Source organism: Triticum urartu, chromosome 6A (genome assembly GCF_056163025.1).
Source record: "Triticum urartu cultivar PI428250 chromosome 6A, HENAU_Tu73, whole genome shotgun sequence".
NCBI classification, from domain to species: domain Eukaryota; kingdom Viridiplantae; phylum Streptophyta; class Magnoliopsida; order Poales; family Poaceae; genus Triticum; species Triticum urartu.
Window position 1 is genome coordinate 81012743 of NC_141878.1, and position 18918 is coordinate 81031660.

Below are 18918 nucleotides of genomic sequence, written 5' to 3' on the forward strand. Positions count from 1 at the left end.
GCACTACAAAATGAAGCAACCACTAGTGCAACGCCTAGAAGCTAGGCGCTACACTGTATAGTGTGGCGCCTAGCTCTCAGGCGCTGCACACTGACTTAGTAATTTTCGGATCACATGGATGCGACGCTGGCCAGGCGTGTAGCGCCTATCTGCGAGGCGTTGCACAGTGTAGTGTGACGCCTTCGTGTCGGGCGTCACACAAAAAGGTCAGCCGCGTAAAATAGTTTCACGGACAGTTCATTCTGTGATTTGATTTCGTCCATAGGTCAAATTTGTCAATTTTGCCTATCGATGGAGGGTTGATTTCCTTCTATAGATGAAAAACATAGGAAATATTGGTTGTTATCAAGGAAAGGTAAAATTTTAGGCAAGTTAGGATTTTGAACTAATTTCTATGCAAATGGTGTTTTATTGTTTGGTAACGTGATATCAGTACCTGCCCGTTTGTGACATGTCTGATTAGGAAAGTTTGCAAATGTTAAGAAACTATTTATTGGGAGGAAAGTTTGTGACGTGTCTGTTATTTGTTTCCTGAAAATCTGTTATTTGTTTCCTAAGATAAATTGAACCAATAAAAGGAATTGATTGATTTGCATAATTTAAGGAAGTTAGATCCGTGATTTGTTATACGTTAGGAAAGTTTTGCTTGTACTCCCTCCGTTCGAAAATACTTGTCATCAAAATGGATGAAAATGGATGTATTTAGAACTAAAATATATCTAGATACATCCCCTTTTATTCATTTTGATGACAAGTTTTTTCGGACGGAGGGAGTAATAAAGAATGGAGAGAAAAATAAACCGGTGAACTAGGGTGGGAGGGGGTGGTGGGAGAAGAGACGAAAAAAATCAGCGAAAATAAACCGTGAAGACTATTCACCAACTGCTTCATTAAAAATAAAGACTGGAAAAATCGTCGTTCTCGAGTTCTTTGCAGTTTGCTGAGTACCAGAACACGGGATCACGGGAAAAGGAGTGTTCGTCAGGTTTGCCTCTTGGCGAACAACAGGACACGGCACATGGGAGATACTACTAGCCCCATCTTGGACGTACTCGGCAAACATGAAAAAACTCGGCTTATGCGCAATATGCCAAGAACATATTCGAAGGAAGCAGGCAAATAGGTGCCACGTGGCACGGCCATTTATAGCGGATGGCTCCGTGACGGTGGAGAACCATTGCCGAGAAACTTGCCAAAAGAACTCCGCTTAGTCGTAATATGCCGAGAATGAAATCGAAGGCACCCGGCAAACAGAGGCCATGTGGCATAGCTGATGGGCCCATGACCGTGGGCAACCTTTGCCAAGAACCCGACGGAAGATACTCAGCAAACTATGCGGTTTTTAAGAGCATCTTCAACAGTGGCTGTAAAAAACACGTGCAGGACGGTTTCGCGCGCTCCAGCGGCGGCAGGAAACTCAGGCGCGCGGGAAAAGATTACGCGCGCGCATGAAAAAGCGGCCGGGCGCACACTAGTTTTGATGTGCGGCGTCCGGCGCGCTTTATAAATGCAGCACCCGCCACGCGCCATTCCACCGCTCTCCACCTGGCCACTCTCCCTCTACCGCTCTCTCCCCGCTCTATCTCGCCTTGCCACCGCCGCGCCGCCGGGAAGTTTCGGGCTACCGCGGCGTCCGTGCGGGCCCCTCCGGTGCCTTCTTCGCCGAGATCCAGTCCGGAGAGATGCGCCTCGGCCTCGGCACTTTCGACACCGCCCACGAAGCCGCCCGCACTTACGACGCGGTCGCGTGGCGCCTCCGGCGGCCTCGTAGGGACATGAACTTCCCCGACGTGTCGATGCGGGAGCGAGCGCAGGAGCTCGCGCCTCCCCCACGGCTTATCACCGACGAGGATCGTCGTGACAACCGAAGGTGGGAGCGCCGTCTCGGCCTCGCCAGATGGACGAGGAAGCTATAGCGATGTGGCACGAACGCTTCCCGCAAGACATCATCAACGAGCATCAGTTGTACGCGCAAAGGAGGGCGGAGCGAGCCGCCTATCGTGAGGACAAGAATACGCGGAAGGCGGCCACTCAATTCAACATCGACCTAGGAGCAGCGTCGTCCTTGGACTCCAACGACGATCGGTACCTTGACGCCTTCATTGAGACGTCGGAGGAGGACATCACCAAGGCGGAGTTGTAGTCGGAGGAGGAGGACGACGAGGAGTAGTTGAACTATCTTTTTTTATCTATCTAGGCTATGAACTATCTATGTATCGTTTTATCTATCCAGTACCTTTTTATTTATCTATCTATGCCTATCATATCGAGTCGGAGTCGAATGTGTATCGAGTCGGAGTAGAAGGAGAAGACGCGAGTAGTAAAAATATAGCGCGTCTGCTGGAGCGGTGTGCGCGTGCAATGTTTTGCAGCGGCCGCTGGAGCCAGCGCTCTGCGGCGCGCAAAAACTGGCTATGGAGGCGTTGAACGTTTTTTTAGCGCGCCGCGTGTTGCGCGCCTGTTGAAGATGCTCTAAGCCACAACTCACATAATTCTATTGATCGGGGCAGGTCGTGGCTCGTCCCCTTCACGGAGGTTGTGCGAAAACATGACCTTCTCCCACGAGGGATCTAGCTTTGTAGGGGGGTGCGTCTGGTTTATGAAGGGGGTGTGGGGCCCGTTCCTTCGTTGACCTCGAAACTTTTTCTGCGCTCATATGGTTCCGGTCTAAGACATGTGTCAGGACCTAAGCTTTTTGGAGGGCCGCCAACCATATTTCGTGCATTTCCCGCATTTTCAAGGGTTTATGCCAGAAATTCAAGAACGGGGTAGCGTCCACATGAAATCATGGACCAAAATGGCTGGGAGTCCCTGACGCAGTCTTCGGTCCAGGCCCAGGCCCTGCGCACACAACCGAGAGGGTGGGCCCCATGGGGGTGGGGGCATGAGGAGGCCATCGACGCGCGTATGTTGCCGTTTAAATCTCTGAAAATTCACGGGAGCCCGGAAATTGACGGGGCCTGGTGCGGCGTCTTCACACGGCCCCTGGAGGCCATGGTAAAAATCTGAGGTTGTTTCAAATACGCCTTCACGGAGGTTGGGTGAAAACGTGACCTTTCCCCACGAGGGATCTACTCCAAGTCGAGAGAAATCAGATCGGGTGGAGTTGGATGAAGAACTTATTTGTCCTAGTTGTGATCATTCTTAGTGTAATGCTTGTGTGGTCGATGTAACACAAATGGGTGATATTGAGATTTTTAGTGACTACCCTAGACTTGTTTTGATGCTTTAGTTAGTTTGATGAAGAACTTGGAACTTGTTATGATGCTTTAATTAGCTTGGTGAAGAACTTGGAACTTGTTATGATTCTTTAGTTAGTTTGGCGAAGAATTTGGGACTTGTTATGATTCCTGTGCATTTGCTATGTTGATGTATGTATATGTTTTTTGTTGCAGGGCTGATGCAGAAACAAATGAAACTGAACATATGATTCAATATTTGTCGAATACACAACTTGGTAAACACTAATTTCCAAGAACGAAGCTCGGCAAATAGTCCACGTGTCTGTTCTGGTAGCCTTGTCAGAACTTTGCCGAGTACACATAAGGAGGTCTCGACAAACCTTGGTCGTTGGGGCTTGCCTGGGCACGTGACCACCAAGTGGGAGTACTCGGTAAAGACCAAGTTAGCCGAGATCAAGCGGGCCATTCTCGGCAAACTATGGCAGCCACATGGCTCGCTGCTAGCCTTCCAAATTCGCCGAGTCCCCTACCTTGGCTCTCGCCAAAAACGCCTACCACGTGGCAGCCGCCGTCTCCATAAGGCCCCTCAAGCTACTTTACTTTTTTGTGTTGAGTCCTTCATGTAGTGCTTGGCAAAGATTTTGCCGAGTCCCCGACGGACGGCTACTTTGCCGGCAGGTTTCGGGCCGAGTACCCTTAGCTGAGAACTACACTCGGGAAACTTTCTGCCAAGTGCGAAACAGCTTTCATGCGAGTTTTCCTGGTACTCGGGAAACTCAAAAACTCCAGTAGTGAATGGTACTTTCAGCAGGCAATATCGGTCTTGTCATAAGGCTCTCGAAATTGAACTACTGAGGATGATGGAAGGAATTGCACTATCTGGCCTTAATCTCCCTATCATACTAGAATCAGATTGCATGTAGGTGGTAAGACGTGTCCAGTGCGTCAGCACCGGTAGATCACGTAATGGGTCCATATCATACAAGAAATTAACGCCCTTATATATATATATAACTATACATGCCACTTGTGTAGTTAATATTACTCACATACAAGAAATATCACTTGTGTCTTTCACGTCTACAGGATGCAGACGGGACCTTTTGGTTAAAAAAAGGCATTTGTCCCACTTTATAGATAAATGCACAGCCCAGAATACAACAACCATACAACAGAAAGTAAAAAGAAAACGACAAAGATACATGATACCGAACGAGCCACTAACAAGATTCGAGTGCACCAAGAACAAGCTTGGGCATCGAGGCCCTCGTTGAACCAAGCTCCTGTTTGGTAGTAGCCCTCCGCCAGAGGAAAACCATGCTTTGTCAATTCCCATTAGGCCAACCATAGTTTGTCCGCAATCAGTGCATGCCTCTGAAGATGGCCCCCTACCCTCTCGTCCTGGACCGAAGGACATCGCGCCGTCGACGGGCAGAGCCGCTCACCCCAAACTCATATATATGACCTGGACCAACAGGTTTCCGGGGAGAGGACGACGAACATGGCTCCCTCACCTTGCAAAGCAACACCCTTTACATTGCCACCGCCTTCAACAAGGATCATCGTCAACCGGAAGCAGACGAGGGGGAGCACCTCTGATCCCGACAGTCACTCTCCAAGAACGAAGCCTCGACCAACACTCCACTGTCCCAAGGTAGCGCCTTTAAGAAGTAAAACGACGCAAGAGCGATGTCGCCATCCAATACGGGGAATTTGGGTATTCACCCCGAACTTGGAGGTGAGGACAGAGCCGGATTTCGATACAACCTACAGGCAGGGGAATGGCGCCTAAAGTGCCACCGACATCATGGCCGTTGCAGCCGGCCAAGAGATTCCCCCAATCCGTAGCCTCCAGCACCTCAACCCTAGCTAGCCACCGGATCTGACCAACCATAGGTTGCCAACATTGTGGGCCGGCAGGAAAGGAAGTGGATGGAGGGAGAGACAACCTTCTCCAGATCCGCTCCAAGGACAGACGAGGAGGTCCCAGGAGTAGACGCCAACCTGTTGCCCGCATAGCCAAGAGCGGAGCACCCCCGCATCTGCGCCCACCACCGGCCACTAGTATGAGGCGCCACCCGACCGTGGCCGCCACCACGTCTCCTGGTGCTCCACGCACAGACCACCACCACCACGGAGCCCACCGCCGCCAGGCGCCGTCCCCACCACCACCGCCCATCGCAGCACCGTCGGGCCGCAGCCCGACGACACTAGCCCGCGCCGGCCGCCATCGGGAAGGGGAAGGGAGGCCCCGTCGGCAACGACATTGACAGGGCTTCGTCCGTCCACGCGTGCCAACAACTGCAATGAGAGAGGGGAAGGGAAAGAGGTGAGCTAAGCCAGCGACTAGGGTTTCCCCTCAAGTGGGCTTCACGAACATTACATGAGGCCCAGGCTTCGGAGCTTCCTATACACTCACTTCGCTTTCGGGTCTTAAGAAAAAGACCGGCCTTGTACAGCTTCAAATAGGAAGCAGCAGTTCCTCGAGGGCAGTCAGTTGTAACTAGAACTAAACTTGCCTAGAAAGGATGAATTTCACAGCTTGTATGCTACAGCATTATGTGACGATTCACTATTTCGAACTCTTTTAATTTCTATCCACTTCATTCACTGCTACTCAATATAAAATAACTGGACCATAATAAAACTTATCATGCAAACACTGAGCTAAACTTCAGTTCCCTCCACATTTTCTCATCCGGGCTTGGGACCGGCAAAGGCAGTGTTAAACTGCAACAGTACAAAACACAAATTACAAACGCTACAGCCAATCATTCTGCAAAAAACATACAAGCCACACTCACCAAGTCAATATTCACACACGCGCGCGCAATGGCACACAACAATATTCACACACACACACACACACACACACACAATGACACACAACAATATTCACACACAATATTCTCGAAAATAGGAAGGTAGAGCCCTATTATCTTCATCACTACGTACAGAAAAAGCTTCTGCAGTTACAAGACGACATATGAACAGATACGTTGTCCCAAAAATCCAGGATGTAAGGAAAATGCAATCGGCGGGAATTATCAAATCAGTGTTTAACTAGTTGTCAATTAAATTAGAAGTTCCCCAGCAAACAAAGAATATGTAACTGAAGATTCCGCAATAGTGATCAAATTAGTCAGTCTATAGTTGTCAATTAAATTAGAAGTTCCCCAGCAAACAAAGAATATGCAACTGAAGATTCCGTAATAAAGATTAAATTAGTCAGTGAACTGTCAGAAGACTGCAAGATTGTGTTGAAAGATGCTTTGTGTGTTAAAATCCAGATGGACGAAGTACAAAATAAACTGGCATATGTACAAAGCATAGTGATCGAATTAGCCAAGTGAACAGTCAGAGGATCACAAGATGTGTGGACAGATGCAACTGAAGATTCCATGATCCAGATTCCACTGAAGAAGCACCAATGAGAAGAACATTCTCTTCCATAAGCAACAAACCAGAATCATATTTAGCGAAGATGACACTAATCAAAGATATGAGAAAGGTAGAATGTTCAAGGAAAACTATTTGTTCAAGAGGCACCAATGAGAAGAACCTTCCCTTCTGAAAAATCAATTTGATAAGCAACAAACCAAAATCATGACACTAATCAAAGACATGAGAAAAGTAGAATGTTCAAGGCAAACTATTAGTTCAGAACCCTCAACTCTGCATTATTTTAGTTTATAACAACAATTCCTAACACCTCTCTGCATATAAGTCATCAACATTACCCAGCTACAAGTAAGGTAAAATCATCATAAAAGAAATTCGTCCATGTTCACATGTAGATAAAAGGAAGCGAATCGGACATACCCAAGTGAGATTCTCAAGTACTGCCAGGCATTGCCCTCTTTTGGATTCATGGAAACCACCCTTACATAGTACCGAATGGAATCTTCGTACAGACCGTGCATAGAAAGCAACTTAGAAAACAATCTTGCAACAGGGGTTATATGTGAATAACTGTTATATATTATCACAATGAATTTCTGTGCTGAGTTATCACACCATTGGATAAAGATAGATTTCAGGGCCACAAATAGCTAACCTCCCCGCTCGCTCCCGTCCCAACCTCTCCCGTTAGGGTTTCCCCGCCGCCGCCGCCGCCCTAGCCCCCTCCCGCCACCGGCACGTGCGCCCCGGCCCGCCCCGCTCCCCTCTCCCCCCTCCTCCCCGTCCCGCCCCTGCGCCGTCTCCCCGGGAGGCGGACTGGGGCGGCGCGCGCCCCTTTCCCCCTCGTCCCTCACCCTCCTTCCTGCCCTCCCGCCGCCGCCGGCGGTCGCCCCCGGATCTGGCCGGGTGGTGTCGGTGGCGGCGGGTCTTCCAGTACCCGCGCATGCTCCTCCTGCCCGGGGCGATCTCCGGTGGATGCAGCGGTCGCGAGGCTTCTTCGTTTTTTGTCGATCCACCGTTGTCGGCATTTGTTTCTCTTGTATTTTCTCTTTCATTTCTTTTGGGCGTGACTGTGCTGCTTCCGCCCCAGCACCTATCGTTGGTTGTCTCGGTTGGTTGCTTTGTATACAAAGCAGGGGGAAACCCTTTTTCGGTAAAGATAGATTTCAATGTTCATCGTTATAGTAAGTTAGGTAAATGAGTAGTTCACATTATAACCGTCTGCGCTTAATCAACATTATTCACTAGGTGACATTCATTGTACAAAAAGTGCCCAGAATTTTTACAATACTGAGAGAGCATGATAATAAGACAACCATTTCAATACTAAAAGTGAAAGAACATAAACTCACTTATGTAATGATGACAAGCATGTTAATGGACCAGTGGAGTAATGTTAACTCAATATAAGGTTTCTTATTTCGCAGTCGCAGGGTATTTGCGAAAAATGCAATTATACAGTCAACAACATGATCGAGTGATCATTGTGATACACAAGAATTACCTGGTTTAGCATAGCTATTTCTCATATTAGCCCATGCACCGACGTAGTTGGGCTTCAAATCTAGAGCCTGAAATAACAAGCAACAATTTGGGGTTACTTCCAGGAATTTTTTAGTATACCACAATCAACATCTAAAGTAATACGCCAAAGACCTGGGGAACTCTTTAGTATACCCGTATTTTCTGTAATGAGCGCTAAGATGGTTTCGATCAGTCATCCACTTTATAGTTTATTTATACTAATAAAATAAGTGAAGGATGCAAATAAACATGTATTTGTAGGATCAGACACCAAATCAATGGGATTACACTGCATCAAATAATTTGATTATGATGCAAGAAGCACTTGGGATGTAGCATACATTCAGCAGGAAACACAATCTTGGTGTCAATCACACAGAAACTTATCCACATTCCACAGAGAGGGATTTAGCTGCCCCAATCCCAATGCTTGTGATATGCGACATTACTTTCCATACGCCAATCAGTGTATTAGTTGATCATTTCAAAAAAAAATTAGTTCCAACATGTATAGAGACACTATATTATAAAACTATTTTTGTCAGACAAGAATCATGCTGCTAGCTTTTGCAGTTTGCACCGCAAATACAACTGCCAGAGCATTCCTTAAAAAGGAATAACCAGAGTCTGTGATAGAGACAAAGTGCTATACTTCTTAAACCAAGCATATAAATATACTTAAAAAACAGAACGAAGCTTTCACCAAAGTTGAAGTTCAAGCACGTTCCAAAAAATAATTACCTGCTGGTATGCCAGTACGGCATCAGCATTCTGGATGCTGTTTGCTTGGGTCGCACTGAGCTTGTTCCAGAGAGAATAGTCTTGTGGTTTCAGCTGTAGTGCCGTCTTGAATGAAGCTATAGCTTTATCTTATTCTCTTGATAAGTTGTACAAGACACCCAGAACTATGTGGACATCAGCATCCTCAGGCGACATCTGAGCAGCTTCATTAAACAATCTAACAACATGGTGAGAGGTACGCATCAAAAAAAAACATGGTGAGAGGTAGGTTGTTTAGTATCCTAAACTAATAAACTTTAGTAAGATCAGAAAACAGATTGTACAGACACATGATTACAGTTAATAATATCTCATAGAAAGGTACAATAAACTGAGACAGTTATACAGAATACCATTTGGAAGCTGGAGATGGAAAGGGTTTAACAAGTTAAAATTGTTTGTTTGATACACCATCATTATGAATTAGATATCCCTCACTTACATCTGGACCATATGGTGAATCAGTTTGGTGGGGAGGGGCGAGACCTCCGTACTTTGGATGATTCTGGAATCTGGAGCCACCTCGAAAGATATCTTAATGCTTTTCCTGTTCCAACTCTGCAGTGATCATATAAGATAAATAGTTCCTCTCATGATGGTATACACAAATATTGAAATATAACAACCGGAAGTAGGGCTATTTCGACAAATTTCCTGCTTTAACAGAAATTCAAAATATATTAGAACATGTTATGAGCACAACTATTGCAGCATTATTACACACTGGGGAGGAGGAGGATTGGAGCATTGGGAAGTTTTTCTAACTGTAAATGAAAATTGAAAAACCTGGAAGATGGCTTAGTTTTTACAATTGAAACTAGCTTGCACAATGCAGATACCTGTTACCTTCCAATCCTACCTTCTACCACTTCATTTCTTATAAGAGCAACTCCAGCAGATTAAGCAGGTCACTGAAATGCTCACATAAATAACACTCACCGTTTGTGTGACGACTGACACCAAGAGCAAGAAGAACTTCCAAGTTGGTAGGATTGGCCTCCTGGGCACGCAGCATTGCAGCAATGGCCTGAAAGCAAGGAAATAAATTAATAATAGCAGACTCTTTTAGCAAAGAAGAAGCATGGAGCCCATCCCGCATACCCCAAGATTCTTAGAACTAACATTCGTTATTTATTTTGTATATATGAATATCTAATTCTTGTGAGGTAAACTACATTAGAGAATGGTTCACATCATTAGTCACGAGAATTAGCATATTGCTTTGGCCTTTCAGACAAGATAAAACAATATTCCTTGAAAATGATCTAAACTCGGTAATGAACAAATATGATGCATCCAATACATCCATGCTGGACTACCATAGTGACAATAATCCGTTCAACATATGCCAAACATGTAGTATATAATACTTGGTATAGGGATGAAAAAGGAGCGGAATCTTTCCGTCTGGTCCGCAGAAAAACGGAAAAAAAAATGTGGAATTGGAAATCTTGGGCAACGGAATTTCTTAGGCAGAAAGGGAAACAAAAACGGTACAACATTTTTCGGCAGAGCAGACACGAAAATGAAATATCTGTTTCCATAAATACGGAAATTTCCGTTATTACCATGGCTGTGTGTGGCCCAATAATCGAGCAGGCAACAATGAACAAGCACACATGCAATGTGTGGGCCACCGGAATGTAAATACAACCTTAACCTAATCCTCTGTCCCTAATTGACAAAGGACAGAGCAGGCGAGCACGCTGCCGTGGGGCCATCCAATCATCCCGAGCCCACACGCTGCCACCCATCCATCCTTGCTGCGGTGCGATGGCAAGCAGAGCGCCTCCACCACCATCGTCTGTCGCGGGCTCACTGCCCTCCTCCGTTGACGTCGATGCCCTATGCCGATAGGGGTGGAAACGGATTGGATAGTGCCCTTCCCACTTCCGTTTTCATATTTCAAAAACAAAGATGAATGCTGAATACGAATACGGAGCGGATGTTACTCGAATATGGATACGGATCAGGTGTTTTCTCAATTCAGAACCGATGCAAATATCTTATAATTTAGTGCCATATTAGGTAAAAGAAATAAGTCAACAATTATGTGACCTAAGATGATCGACTCGCACCATACGATAAATCAATGATAGACGATCGACTCGCACCATACGATAAATCAATGATAGACCAGTAGACGGAGAAACACTGTTGAAGTATATGGGGAATGCCCAACCTTCTCCATCAATTCGGACTTTTGGAGCAACTGGTTGGTGCATGAAGCATGGTATGCTATCAGAGACAGAGGTCTCGAGTTCGAGTCCTGGCTAGTGTGATTGTTTTCTACAATTGCTGCTCGCTCCCTTCCACATTTGAGGCACGCAGCAAGACAGAGAGACTGCACATGAGTGGGGGTGTTGAAGTATATGTGGAATGCCCAACCTTCTCCATCAGTTTGGACTTTTGGAGCAACTGGTTGGTGCGTGAAACCCAATACATACCACTATAATGCATAATAGTTTCTAAGTTGAATCATACAAAAAAAAGTAAGATTCAACAACTTTTTAGGCCTTTAGAGCATCTCCAATACGTGCCCATAAGGCACCAAATTATGGTTGGAGCAAAATTTGCAACACCTAAAAGTGCTTTTTTACAACACCAAAAACCTCCTTCCGAGTGCTTTTTTACAACACCAAATTGTGCGGTCCCGAGTGGTCCCCCTGGTGTTGCAAAAATCGCAACACTTGGTGTGGGTGTTGTATATTTGGAGTAAAACTTTTGCATATATGGCACCTGTTGGAGCAGCGTTTTCCCCTCGTGATTAAAAAGTGATCCTGCACTATTTTAGGGCACCTATTGGAGATGCTCTTATGTTGGATACTCGCCCCCCGTTTCTTTTTTACTCTGCGTATAAAATTTGTCTGAAGTCAAACTACGTAAAGTTTGACCAAATTTATCTTAAAAATATCGACATTTACAATACAAAAGTTCTATAGTATGAAAATTAATTTCATGATGCATCTACTAATATTGATTTCATATTCTGAATATTGATATTTTTCTAATATAGTTGGTCAAACTTTACGAAGTTTGACTTCAAACAAATTTTATACGCAGACTAAAAAGAAATGGAGGGAATACTTAGCATATAGGGCTAGAATTGTTTAAATTGGCTAACTTTTTTTTCGGATACGGATATATCCAATTCCATATCCAAATTTTTCAAAATCCCATACAACATTTGTATTTGTAAAAAGAATCCAGATATTTCCAATACCCATTTTCATTTTAGTTCGGATGCCAATGTTGACTTGCAATATATGGTTTTCTTGAATATGACTATCGGATATTTCAAATTTTCCACCGCCACTTTCCACCCTTCTATGCCGGTAAACCTTTCTCACACCGATGCGCCACTCCTGCATAGTTTAAGGGTTCTTTTTCCTCCAGCGATAGTGTACACGTCCATACCGTATTCGCTCCATACCTCCTTCGGGTATCTGTATTTGTTTCTGCTCCCACTAAAAAATATGAAAACAAATGTGATATCACTCAATTCCAGCTGTTTCCGCTCCACTTTTATCCCTGACTCGGCATATGAACATCAGAACATCACTAAAATTAATGAGAGGCACAATTACCTGCTGGTCATCATCATTTTCGGCATGTGTTACTCCAAGCAACCTCGAACCTTCAGCATTATCAGGGTTCTTTAAAACTTCAGCCTCCAGAGGAAGAGCAGCTTCACTTAAGAGGCCCTTCCGAAAGAGTTCCTGCTCTTCCTGCATTGGATTAGGGTGACCAACATATGGGTTCATCTCAGAAGAAACATAAACCCCTCGAGAAGAGCCAGAACTTTTGGAAGCTGACAGTTGGTTCTGAAACCTACAAACAATGTACAATAATAGTTAATGATAAGCTGTAAACAGAACGTAACCAATCAATGGTAAAAACAAATGACTTCTCAATGAATATTAACCAAACCCTAAGTTCTTTTAGTAATCTGACAGAGAGATTGGTCAGATAACATATCAAGAAAGAAGCAACAGAGGTCGGCTCAACCTTAATACTATTAGCAAAGACAGAAAAACAAGAGACTTGTACTTACTCATCTGCCCATGGATCAGCAGAGCTCTCACCAAAAGCTCCTCCACTGAACTCCTCTGCCCAATCATCCACATTCAATTTGGAGAACTCATCGACCCACTTCTCTTTGAGCCCACCCTGATTCTGTTCACTAGAGAACTCACTAACCCAACTATCGGACCCTTGTGAAAGCTGTAGAACAAATATTAGTGAGGCAAAATCATCAGTGTCCAGCACATGTAAGTGTGAAAGAAGGGACATCGATGTACTATTCCTAAATAGCTACAACCCACTACCTATTTTTCCCACACATGCAAGCATGCCACATGAGCAAGTCCTGCATGCAAGTCATAAATTACATGTTTTTCACATTATTCTATGCATGCAGGGCTGCCACATCATCAATTTGTGCATGTTAGTTATAAGTTATCTTTTCATTAGATTTTGTATTGACAGTATACGTTTTGGGCGATTGCAGCATACCTACATATTTCATCCTTCACATTTTTTGTTAGAAATGATGTTCTGTTAACTGGAATCCACTTTTTATTCTCTTTTTATATGCTTCATGTTTTTTCACCTTTTTAAGATAACATTTGCTTTCCATTAGTTTTAGATGTTTTTTAAGCAACTATTTATGCATATTCTAACAAGATTCCTGTAGCAACATTTGGGGCATCATCTAGTGTTCCTAAATGATAATACCATTATTACACCACTGTTCCTTTTTTACATTGCCTGGAAAAACTAGAACCCCATTTGAGCATGGCATGCATTAATTTACACACATCCAGCTCTCAGATGAAAACTAAACCCCATTTAGCACACCATACAATTATTTAAATGCATCCAGCTCTCTGGTATTACCTCTTCATGCACAAACTGATCTGCCCAAGAATTTGCATTAGCATTATCCTGTGTTTGAAATTCATCAGCCCAGTCACTGGATTGAGATGCTGAACCTTGTTTTACTTGGTTATCTTCTATAATAAGTTCACCACGGCTCATCTTTGAAACAAAAGGAAAAAGAAAGTGTCATCAGGTGCTTAAGGTTGCAAACTTAAGTGACAAATTCTAAGGATGAAGCACTAGTAGAGATGATCCTATAGTATAATATAAGGTTGCAAAAAATACAGTTGATTAACTTAATGTAAATAAACAATATTATTATTGGTGAAAGATACAGACTTAAGAAAGAGTTCTCATGATCCAATATCTACAAAATTTGAGTTTGAACCATGAAATGTAATAGGCGGTATCCGTAGAATATCTAGCAGAACATATATAATAAATAAATAGGATTTCATATCACCCCAATTGCCACTAAAAAAAAGTGTTTTTGACATAAACAGAAACATTGGACACGTGTGCGGTATAACACGATATATCAATAGTGTGTCGTACACCAAATACAAAACTTATTCACAATATATGTTTGTTCATTTCTGCATATCCAATAGAGGTTCTTCTCTATCAGTTTGGAAAGCAAGATCCTATTTAGGAGGTTTGGTCTGACTTTTGGAGGATTCATTGAGATACTTTAGGCATGTTGGACCTAATCTAGAACATTTAGGTTTAGCCTAACATATCAAGATGCAAATGCAATCACATCAATACATGAGTAGGATATTTCCTTATGAAGAAGAAAAATAAATTATGATGAGCTGTTGTTCAAGCAAATTTTCACTGTGGGTAAAAACAATGTGCAAGCAAAATAGAGTTACATGTACAACCAGGCCATTATAAATACCTGGAATTTTGGGTCATTGTTACTTGATAATGTTTCTGCAAGCATACGGGATTGCTGCATAGCTGCGAGATTCACCATGTTCGCTCCTCCCATCTGACCCATGGCCATCTGAGACTGATGCTGATACAGCATAAAGTACATAGCATAATTTAAGCCATGTATCCCACAAATGAACATGCTAGTGCAGAAGGAAACCAAATTATGATGAGTATGCAGATTTCCATACAAATTACAAGGCTTTGTTTTTTTTTCACTTTATAAGCCAACTAAAACTAGTTAATATTTAACAGATATATTGAAAGAATGTGATCCTTTGTCACCTCATGTTCTAGAATAACTACATTTAGTAAAAGTAAGAATTCTATGTTTACATAAGACTGTCTAAAATAAACACACATACATATATAAAGAATATCTTAAACTTTATTTCTAAATACAGCATACAATTACTCATAGCTACCATAATATCTCGATCAATGGGTAGGGTAGTGAAACTATCAGATTACAGCTGGGTAATGGCATACCAAACCCACATATCCTTTTCTCAAACAAACTTTCTTATTGGATTGTGTTTCCTGTTGGATATTGGCAAAATGGCAATTTACTCACAAAAATGGAAAACATAATTTTCTAATGTTTACGAGAAAATTCCAGTAGAAACAGAACAAACTCAAGAATACTACAGCGCATGGTGCAGATACAAATGAAATCCAGAATTGCATTTGGATACATAGATAGCCAGATATCATCATTTATTTGGCAATCAGATTATCCAGATAAAACGGTATCAATTGCACATAGTTATACTGGCCTAGAAGCTAAACAGTATCTTCAGCATGGCTGAACTTGGTTCTAGGATGTGTTGTCTGCTCATATGATTAGTATAAACAATGAAAAAACATGCTTCACAATTGATGGTTGTGAAAACGTCAAACATGCTTTTAGAAGGCTCTGACCTGTTCAAACTCAGAGGCCCATCCATTGGGACCATATTGCTGCACAAAAGAGTGCGCCCAACCCTCAGGGTTATTATTTTGCTTGCCAAACTCAGTGATCCAGCCCTCAGGGTTATTATTTTGCTTGCCAAACTCAGTAATCCAATTATTTGCAGCATTGTGCATTGGGCCAGATCTCAAAGCACTTTGGGATTGATTCCAGTACTCCTCCATCTCTGGGTACGGCCCATGCAGGGGATTTTTCATTCGATCACTATTGTCAATATCAAGAGAATGCAGCAATGTATTTACCTGATATACGGATAAAAGTGTTACATTCAAGAATGTTCATCTAGTAAACATTCATCAACGAAACATAGGCAGCACATGGAACTTAGAATGTCAAGCAAGTCAACAGGAAACTACTGAGCTAAGCTAATGGAGAAAGGACAGAAATAAGTGTTGTGAGCAAATTTGTATGATCCATGGCTATTCCAGTCACAGATGTAAGAAAAGTTAACCTGTGCTTGTATATATTCTTCAGGTTGATCGGCCAAAATATGGTGTGCCATTATGAAGCTGCGATCACGTATACATTGCTTGTCGGCTTCGGACAAACCAAGAGCTGGTACTGGGACAGCTTGAAATGGCACACCAGCTCGGCCACTTAGAATAAAAGAATGCAGAACACCAGATAAGACCCTTTGTGGTGGACCTGGAACAGAAGTTAGGAGTCATTGCAATGTGTGGTTAATAGACAACCATTCACAGTAGACAGAAATGCTAAGACACAGAAATCTACCATCCAAGGCCGGTCCCAAGGTAGGGCCTGCATTGTTATAAATTTGCTCAAACTCTGCAAAGTTTGCTTCTGGCCCTCCAAATGCAGAATGCCCCGGAGGGCGAAAAGATTCAACCCAATCATTAGCAGGACCCCCACGACTGAAGTCGGCACCCTGCAAGTGTTCAACAACAGTTAGGAATGGCCAAACGGGACACAAAAAGAAAGTTTTGGAGAATCACCATTACCCATGCAAATGGTCGTTGATCTTGCTTGAACTCATTCTCAGAGCCAGGGAGAGTAGACAGTGGAGCTCCGCTATAATCAGACGTAGTTGGAACATTAACTGAGGCTCCAGGAAGTCCCCTTAGTGACTGCACAAAAGAAAATGTTATAACCAATATTTTCTTGGACTTCAGCTACAATTTTTCAATGCATTTTGATGTTAAATATCCCACATTTCCAATTTAATCCACACAAATTCTTATAAATGAACATGGAAACTGGTAGGAGACAAAAAAAATATTTATTCACATATACCTAATGACTGGTATGTTCAGAATAAGGTCAATCAGAGATTCTCAGATAAGTTAATTCACAGAGCACTTGAACTTAAACCGGTGAAATGAGTGTGCTAAATGTTAGAATCCTAGCACGATGAGCTCTTTTAACCCTTTACTCTCTTTTTTAAAACAAGATAACAGCATAGGAATAGAGAAGCCTACCGATACTATAGCGAACTTGGTAGCTTGTACTTTACAAAGCACTGACTCAAGTATCTCGCCCAGCACTTCCGAGCATGGTTCCAGAGTAAGGTAAAAGGGAACAGACACTGAACCTTGAACCAATAATAGCTCTGGCCCGTCTAGTCAGTCTAAATCAATACACCAAGCAATTGGAGACATGCGACAGTACAACCCACGAATCAACCATATTCTTCAGCGCATCTAGACCGCGCGGGATACAGCACTGGCTTCGCGTAACGGAAGCGGCATATGAGCACAGAAGATCTAAAGGGCGCCTATTGATCCAGGCCACCGCAGATGCAGAGGGCAAGCCCTTAAGCTCGAGAGTCCTGACCGACGGGGCGACGGACTTAGGGTTTACCTCCGCTTTGTTGGACTGGCCGAGGAGGGTGTTGGCGAGGGCGCCGAATGGGTTGGAGGAGGACGCCCCGTCCGGGGCGCAGTTGTTCTGGCCGGTGATGAGGTGGCGCGTCCCCATGTCCGCAGAAGGCCCCCGCGGGCGCCGGAAGGACGCGCTGGCGCTGCTCCGATCGCCGGCGGCGAGAGGCGTTCAGCGGGAGGAGATGGGGAGTGAGGAGGAGGAGTCGCGTTGCGTGCGTCCCGGTGGCCTGGCGGGCCCTTTAGGGCGGATTTACAGTGCACGCAAAAAAACCAGCCCCGCCAGATACCGAATAAACCGCCCGGCCTGGCCCAGCCCGGCCCGGCCCAGCCTGTAAAATTTAGAGCGGCCCATAAACCGCCCTCGATTCCCTCATATATACCGGGGTGACCGGCGTTTAGGGTTCACGTCTTCTTTTACCCCTTTCCCCTTCCGCCGCATTTCTTTACCTCCGGCGGTAAATCCTCATTCCACCTGTCGTGATTAACCGTGCACACGGGCAACCAAAGCTCGCCCCGATGTCAAGCTCCGGTTGCGAGAGGGGTGGCCAAGGGGGCCATGGCGGCTCGCCGCCGCGCAAGCGCCGCAACAACGACGAGGCCGGGAGCTCCTCCCTCAGCCCGCCGGTGAAGGAGTCGCGCAAGGAGCAGCCGTGGAAGCGTGGCGCGCTGTCCCGCAGCTTCGCCGGGCGGGCGCGGAGCAACTTCGATCGCCTCAACTGGATCTTCTCGCCTGCGCACAAGCGACTCCGGGCGGCGGAGCGCGCGTTGTTCGACACGAAGAAGGCGGCCATCGCCGAAGACGAAGCGGCATTGAAGGAGGAGTATGACCTGGCCCTGGCGTCCGTCCTCTCCAACTCGTCGATGGAGTACCATCTCGACGTCAAGAAGTCTGGTGATGATGATTGTGCGGAGATTTAGGTCTTTATTATGTTTAGCTAGTATGAACGAACTCCGACAATGTAATGTCTGGCGCGAACTGTTAGTTTAAATTATGTCGTATGTGTTATCGGATCTGTTCTTTCTCGCCGTCCACGGTACTGTAATGCTAAAGATTCTCTAAGCTCTTGTGGACCCGATAAGGCCAGGACACGTGAGAGAATTATTTTCTGTGAGCGTATGGATGGTTGGAACTTTTTTTTTGTTCACACATGAGAAAACGCAGGGAACAATGTTTTTTTCCTTTTAAAAAATTCCAAATTTCAGGTTGGTTGAAGACTTGAAGTCTTTCCTATTCTAGTCCAAAGGTTCTTTCTTTTTTTCATTCATGAAAACAGGAAATGTTTTTCTTCTCTTTACAAAAAATCAAATTTCAAGTTGGTTGAAGACTTCCTATTTTTAGTCCAAAAAAGAGGGTCTTCCTATTTTTCTCTCGCATTGCAGTGTGAAAGCACTGGAATTCCCTCGA

The 18918-nt window shown here is 44.3% G+C and overlaps 1 protein-coding gene across 6 annotated transcripts; it reads right to left on the reverse strand.

Annotated features, from left to right (window-relative positions):
• Nucleotides 1-7975: 7975 nt before the first annotated feature.
• On the reverse strand, nucleotides 7976-17748 carry LOC125516002 (peroxisome biogenesis protein 5-like). Of its 6 annotated transcripts, none has more exons than XM_087526708.1 (13): nucleotides 17494-17748; nucleotides 16635-16760; nucleotides 16408-16561; nucleotides 16127-16320; nucleotides 15627-15917; nucleotides 14671-14790; nucleotides 13788-13928; nucleotides 12943-13112; nucleotides 12476-12719; nucleotides 9828-9915; nucleotides 9331-9446; nucleotides 8850-9052; nucleotides 7976-8155 (listed from the first exon to the last, which is right to left on the reverse strand). In XM_087526708.1, exons 1-11 carry the CDS (start codon nucleotides 17608-17610, stop codon nucleotides 9424-9426), a joined length of 1668 nt encoding a protein of 555 aa, XP_087382834.1. In that variant the 5' UTR covers nucleotides 17611-17748; the 3' UTR covers nucleotides 7976-8155; nucleotides 8850-9052; nucleotides 9331-9423. The 6 variants fall into 6 exon arrangements, with proteins under 6 accessions (XP_087382834.1, XP_048537441.2, XP_087382833.1 ...); XM_048681484.2 differs by having other exon boundaries at nucleotides 8850-9066; XM_087526707.1 differs by having other exon boundaries at nucleotides 8850-9446.
• Between the last annotated feature and the right edge of the window lie 1170 nt (nucleotides 17749-18918).